Here is a 7239-nt window from a genome sequence, read left to right as displayed (position 1 = left end):
GGGAAGTCACAAGACAGTACAGCAAATCACAAATAGGAAGCTAGATATTAATATGGAATGAGTGGGAACATGAGGAGAGTGCAGAGGTGGGCATTAATGATCAACTGTGTTTTCCAGTTGTGTCTGGTTCTGGCGAGTTGAATGGCCAGTAGGGGTCAAAGACATGAGGCTTGTTTGACTGACAGAAAGTACAGATGTAGGATCTTAATTTGAGTCAGTATGCTACTGCAGGAAAATAATCCTGCAGCAACAGGATAATTCATGGACATTTTTGTAGGACTTTGATACATTTTATGTAAGGGAAAATCAAGTCTGAAATTTCAAAGTGGAAATTACGAACTTCAGAAGTTTTTAAAAACCTCAAATACACTACAAGTTTTACATTTCCTGCATTGCAGGAAAGTTCTCCTGCAACAGCGTGATAAAATTAACATCCAACATAATGTAGTTATGCATTCAGAAACTCAGACATTCCACAATCTCCTTTCTTATAATTGTCATTGTGTTCAACTTATTAGTTATTACCATAATGTTAAATATGTACTATCTTTCTGTAATTAGCATGTGAGACGCCAGCATTACCTATCACTACACAGCAAATTCTCCAGTGTACATTTTTTAAATATACACTGAGTGTTAAATCAACACTGAAAGTGTGGAGTCTGTGGACCCATATATACACCGGAACAGTGTTAAATTAACACACTGCTTAGTGTAAAGCCTAATTTAAATATTTCCCAGAGTGCCTTGCCTTTTGAGTAAATTGTAGAGTTACCACCCATGACTGAATTTGTTAGTGACAGAGACATGGTTGTTGCATTCATCCATTTTCAGTCCTATGGACCAACAATGATAGATCTACTATGATAAGTTTATGTCCGTTTTAGATTATGGTGATATGATCTATATGCATGCATCGGCAAACACATTAAAACCACTGGATGCTATTTTCCATTGTGCACTCAGGTTTATCACGGGTGATAGTTACAAAACTCATCACTGTTTCCTATATCAACATGTGAGTTGGGCCTCTCTATCTGTGAGGCGAGAGCAACATGCTCTCTTGTTTATTTATAAAGCACTTCTTTTAAAACTACCTCCATATATATCATCATTAATTTCCACTAGATATACTAATTTTAAAACCAGATCACAGATGTGGATTACATTAGAGACTCCTGTGGTCTCCACAGAGTTGGGTAGGACTGCCTTCAGTTCCTTTGCACCTTATTTATGGAACAAACTGCAGATCCAACTTAAGTTAGACACTCTGATGTCCCTTGCCCATTTAAAAAATGTTATGGAGGATCAATATGATGTTGTCTGTGATTGTTTCTGTTGAATTGTGTTTTTGTTTTGTATGTTTGAAATGTTCTTGTCTGTATGTCTAAAACTGTACATGTCAACATGTTTACACAGGGCACAGCCATTAAAGAGATCCAGGTCTCAGTCTGTTTTTCCCTGTTAAAATAAAGATAAAAAAATAATAATAATATACAAGTTTCTCTCCTCTTACCTGAAGCAGACAACCCAAGGCTGGGTCTCAGAGAGGACGCAAGATGGCGGCTTAGAATACTGGTGGCCATGCTCCTCAGCTACCACTGTAGCTGTAGCAAGAATGAAGAATGCAACCAAAAAATAGTTGATTTTCATATTTTCTTGACACATAAATACCAATAAAAAAATACCAATATTTTATAGGTTATCACACATACAGTATAGTCTTCAAAATTGAATATTCATATCAAATGATGCTGGTTGACTTGACACACATAAAAATGCTCAATAGTTTAAAATGTAACGGAAACACTCACTGTGTGGAAGTGTGAAAATATGATGGAGGTGGAACCACAATACTGTATACCATCGTCCTTACTCCACAGCAGTCTTTTATATCTCAACCACAGCCATTTAGAGAAGTGGTGGGGGACAAATGCTGAATCATCCAGTATACCACACACCACTATCATTGACTAGTAATGTTTTCCTTCCAAGACTGCTCTCCTGGACAGTACAGGGTCAGGTCAGGCCATGACAGTAATTATTGCAGACACAGGATGGATCAAAATAGGTCGGTTTTAGATTAACTTATTGTTATAAGAGGACTTCTATGACAGGTGAGGGTGGGTGGGTTTCATGTAATCATTAATTGCTGAGGTCAAGATTCTTACATCCAGAAATGTCCAGTTTTCCTAAATTTCAAACGTTAAGCATACCTGTTGGTATACATTGGAACGACAGATTAATTTGGATTAACATGATTAATTTGGATTATTATTATGGCATGAAAACTCACCATTGAGACGTAACTGTGACTTTAACTTATCTTTATTAAGGCATTATAGACAAAAACCTTCCCCGGCTAAAGCTTCTATGTGTAGTACATTCTTGTCTACAGTTTGACATAGGCAACATTCCCATTACATCTCTTGGAATACAAAAGCGTGATAAAACACATTTGTCAACATGTTTTTTTTATCAGCATTGCATACAGTGGACAGGTATTGAAATTACATAATTACAAGATTAAAATCTTTGCAACATTTACAGCATAAATATATGCCTACAATACACTGTACTGCAAGTACAGTATAGTTTAAATACACACTTACAGACATAAATGAAACTTGAACAATGTAACTTTTCAGAGTTGATACGCAGAATAATGCAGATGATAAGTACTGAAGAGGACATTATGAATAAGATAATCTGCAAGTAGGCAGTGAAAAGATTCATAAAAGACTGGTTCATACCCCACAAGGTTACAGTAACATAATTACTACAACAACCAGGTGGTATCAACACAGCAACGAAGGGAGTGAGAGAAACAAAGGATGAAAAGGATTGAGGGAGGGCAGAAGTTCCTAAATGTAGACAAAGCTTGGCCATTCTCCTCCAAAAGTCCACCCTTTCCTTGTTGAGTCTTCCGTCCTTTAAAACATATGATTGGCTGAATCTGTCCGTGATAGATCACATGAGGTACCAGGCAGCCAATCCGGCGACAGCAGCCGCCCAGCTGGCCAAAACCATCTGACCAGCAGGATGCCTCAGCAGCAGCATGGCTAACTGACAGGCAAAGTTAGTGTTGCCACTGGCCACTAGAGAGCGAGAGGAGGAAGAGGAGGAAGAGGAGGGGGAGGAGGGGGAGGAGAAGAAAGAGAAGGATAATAATTCAGTCGTACATATTTTAATGTCTATGACCAATATTGAGTGAAAGTTGGCATTGTGACTTCATTCTGTTCCTACTGTTAGTACCAAATGTGTTGTCATATGACTTGACATGTCTAATTGATGCCAAACACAGAAAAAGGAGATCTTAAAGTGTGAGAAGTTCCGGCAGGCAGTTTACCCATTTTGGCAGCGTAGTAAGGGCACTTGTTAACGTCTCCGACCATGTCCCCATGACCATGTCCTGGGAACCCTGCGTCCAACACCTCCTCCTTGATGTTCTTCCCTACCTCCTCCAGCTCTGTGAACACCTGGGGACAGGTAAATATCCAACAACATTAAATCAGCATCACACGACAAATTTCGGCATACATTTTATGAGTGTGATGTTTAAAAGGACTAACCATGTTCCCAAACCCTTTCACATCATTTATATTACCCTTATCAAGTGTTATGGCTTCATATCAGTGTTCTTCAAGCTCAAAACAGCTGTTACGTTAACCACAAGACAGCTGTTAGGATACCTAACATATGTCAGTACTATATGTGGTAGATCACTACTAGCATCATGAAATCATAGCCTGATCCACCATCCTGACTAAACCGTGTGAAGCGAAACAGAATGTAAGTTTGCGAGATCAGACTGGTCGAACGAGGCTAATGAAATCCACCCTAATCAATAATATCTTACCTCCATGTTGAACTTGAAGGCCAGGTTAGACTCGGCTATGATCCTCTCCTTGGTCTCCTGGTCCATCTCCAGCTCGTTCATCCTGCTCCTGTACAGCTGTTTAAAGGCCTTGGCGCTGTGGATGCCCTCAAACTGGTAGAAGTGCAGCCCCTCGCCACTAGAGGGCAGCTTCAGCGCCCGCTGTGCCACCTTCATTAGAATAGGGTTAATTAGAATGAATGAATTAGAATCAATTGGAAAATGCTTACACTGATATGTTTAAAATGTTTTTATTATTTTAAAGATGAACTGAAATCATGTTTTGTTGAGTATAAACCTTATCTCAAAGCTAATACAATGTCATATAAACGTTATTGTGGACTGCAATTCAGTTTCTGTATTGTAAACTGCCCAAGTGCATCATTGTGGCAGTTGTATCGATATAAGTGTGAAATAAACCATTTTATGTACCTTCTTAAGGATCTGACCCCCAGAGAGGTCACCCATGTAGCGGGTGTAGGAGTGGGCCACCAGCAGGACCGGGTATTCACGTCCCACTTCGTGGATGCGGTCTACGTATGGCTGGGTGCCCGGGGAGCAGGTGACCTGGTTCAATCAATCAATAATTCACTTAATCAATCAAAGTTACCCAGCCTAGACCCCAATGAGCAAGCAGAAGCAGAAGCAGAGGCACATAGGCTAGAAATAAACTCCCTAGAAGGAAGAAACCGAAGACTGATTCACACTATAAGGTCAAACCAAGTCAAGCCGAGCTGTACTGGGTTGGCCTGGTTACACTTCCACCATAGTTACTGTAACTGTGCACTACCAGCACAGTGCGGTTCGGGTCAGCCCTATAGTGTGAACCAGGCACCAGATAGGAACCTGGCTCAGAGGGGTGACCGGGGCCCGCCCTCTTCTGGCTGCACCTGGTTCTCCCAGTCTTCTCCATAGAAGTAGTCCAGGTCTTGGGCCAGAGCCTCACGTCGGTGCAGCTCAGTGGGGAAGTAGATGGGGGCAAACTGGGGGTGGTCCCTGTTCCTCTCTATCTCCTCCTCCATGGCAGTATACACAAAGTAGAGGGCAGCTGTGCCCCGCTGGAGAGAGGAGTGGAGTGGAGGGGGAGAGAGAGGGAGATAGAGAGGGTAGGAGAGAGAGAGAGAGAGGTGAACTATTAACTCACAGGAAGAGAGAAATGCAGGTCATATTCAGTTCAGTTCTAGTCTATTCAGGAATAGAACTGACTAAGGCATCAAGTGAAATATGCTAATATTACATATACAGTAGCACTATTTCAATGCTGCGTTCTAATCCAACTCAACCAATTGACTGAATAAATGAATAGTTTAAATGAATTTGAGCAGGGGTCAATGTGTAAGATGGTTTGTCTGGGCCTGTCAGTTAACCCATTCTTGCCCAGCCCTACAGACTGACCTTAAACAGTTCTCTTTGGATGCGTCCCCTGAGGAAGTCTTTCACAAACTGGCAGTTCTCTGCTCTGTCGTGGGACTCCTTTGTTCCCTCTGCTAGCAACTCTGACAGGTCATCTGGACTGGGGAGGTGAAGAACCGATGGAGGAACAACAGACAGACACATAGTAAAAAATATGAAATCATTCACAGGTAAAGACATGCAAGCTGACACTCTTGGTCATAAAATAATGAAGTCCTATATCACTATGCAGGTTGGGGAAGACATGGAGTGAAACAGATACAAAGAACAGGTGAAAACTATTCACTGCTAAGAGCATGCAAACATAGCCTATGTTTATATACCATCATGCCAACTCCTTGTTACTCATTATCATACCAACTCCTTGTTACTCATTATCATACCAACTCCTTGTTACTCATTATCATACCAACTCCTTGTTACTCATTATCATACCAAACTTGACAACGAATTGTCAAGAGTGCAAAAGATCTAGGACCAGGCTAATGAAAAAGGTCACTCAATATTTCTTATAATTTCCAATTGTTGTTATTAAGGCCCCAAGTTTTCCCTGACCACCTCACCAATAACCCTAAATCATTATCCATAATTTGACATTGAATAGATTAAAAGGGGTGATAGGCAATCCTAATCAATAGGCTACTACTCCTCAGTACCTGAGATCGTCCTCCTCATCCTCTACTTCAGTGATGATCTCCCCCCCCCCATTCGTCACACCGTTGGTCTTTGTCGGTTCTGGTACATTCTCTGCAGGCATCTTGCTGGTCTGTCTGTCTGGCTGTCTGTCTGTCTGGTATGCTGTCCGTCCGTCTGGCTTGTTGGTTGGCAGTCCGTCTGACTACCTGTCTGGCTGGTTGGCTGTCCGTCTGTCTGTATGTCTGTCTATCTGTCTGGTATGCTGTCCGTCCGTCTGGCTTGTTGGTTGGCAGTCCGTCTGACTACCTGTCTGGCTGGTTGGCTGTCCGTCTGTCTGTATGTCTGTCTGTCTGGCTGGCTGGTTGGCTGTCTGTCTGGTTGGTTGGCTGTCCATCCGTCCGTCTGTCTGTCTGTCTGTGTTTTGCTTCTCTGAGGAGGTGAAACAACAAGAGAGCATTGGTATGATGATAGAGGGATGAGACAGAAACCATTAAATGAGGTCCTGACCACAGTAGCTCTGGTGTGCTCCTGTGGTCAAAAGTACTGACACACATGACCCTCTGACAAAAGGGGTAGTGTATTACAGTGCTATTATTATGTTCAGACATATCTTTATTTTGGATAGGCCAACAGAAAGTTACAGGTTCCATTCAGACCCATAACATATATTTCTGAATGAGTAGGTGTCACGATCGTCGAAGGAGGAGGACCAAGGCGCAGCGTGATACTCGTACATCTTATTTTATTAAGTGTACACACAATAAACAAAACAACAAACGATACGTGAAGTCCAACGGTACTAACAAACCAAAAGGAACAAGATCCCACAAAGAACAGATGAAAACAGCCTACCTAAGTATGGCTCCCAATCAGAGACAACGAGCAACAGCTGCCTCTGATTGGGAACCACCCTGCCCAACATAGATCTATACGATCTAGAACAGAAACCAAAACATAGAAAACACAACATAGAAGCTACACAGTGAAAACTAAACATAGAAAATCCACACCCTGGCTCAACATTTCAGAGTCCCCAGAGCCAGGGCGTGACAGTAGGCTAAGAATTGTATATTTACATAGATATATACATAAACATGCAATCTACAAAATATCATAAAATGTAGTGTCGTAGTAAAAATAATTTGTTATAGATTGGTCTGACTAAAATGTTCTGTAAGACCCATTTGGAGCCTGTTTTCAATAAATGCTGTGCCAGGTCAGAGAGCAAAAGGTCAGAGAACAAAAGGACAGAGAAAACCTTATCTTATCACCAAATGGCCTAGGAATGTGATAATAGACAACACCCCCACCTC

General features: G+C 41.5%; 1 protein-coding gene across 1 annotated transcript; it reads right to left on the bottom strand.

Annotated features, from left to right (window-relative positions):
* Window positions 1–2358: 2358 nt before the first annotated feature.
* LOC311116823 (heme oxygenase 2-like) lies at window positions 2359–6053 on the bottom strand. Its single transcript, XM_084191858.1, has 7 exons — window positions 5947–6053; window positions 5273–5390; window positions 4768–4935; window positions 4310–4444; window positions 3860–4048; window positions 3350–3479; window positions 2359–3098 (listed from the first exon to the last, which is right to left on the bottom strand). The coding sequence occupies exons 1-7, from the start codon at window positions 6045–6047 to the stop codon at window positions 2971–2973; spliced, it is 969 nt and encodes a 322-aa protein (XP_084047984.1). The 5' UTR covers window positions 6048–6053; the 3' UTR covers window positions 2359–2970.
* Window positions 6054–7239: the final 1186 nt, after the last annotated feature.

This window comes from Coregonus lavaretus, assembly GCF_964263955.1.
Source record: "Coregonus lavaretus genome assembly, contig: HAP1_SCAFFOLD_6852, whole genome shotgun sequence".
NCBI lineage: Eukaryota > Metazoa > Chordata > Actinopteri > Salmoniformes > Salmonidae > Coregonus > Coregonus lavaretus.
This window is presented reverse-complemented; position numbering and strand designations above follow the sequence as displayed.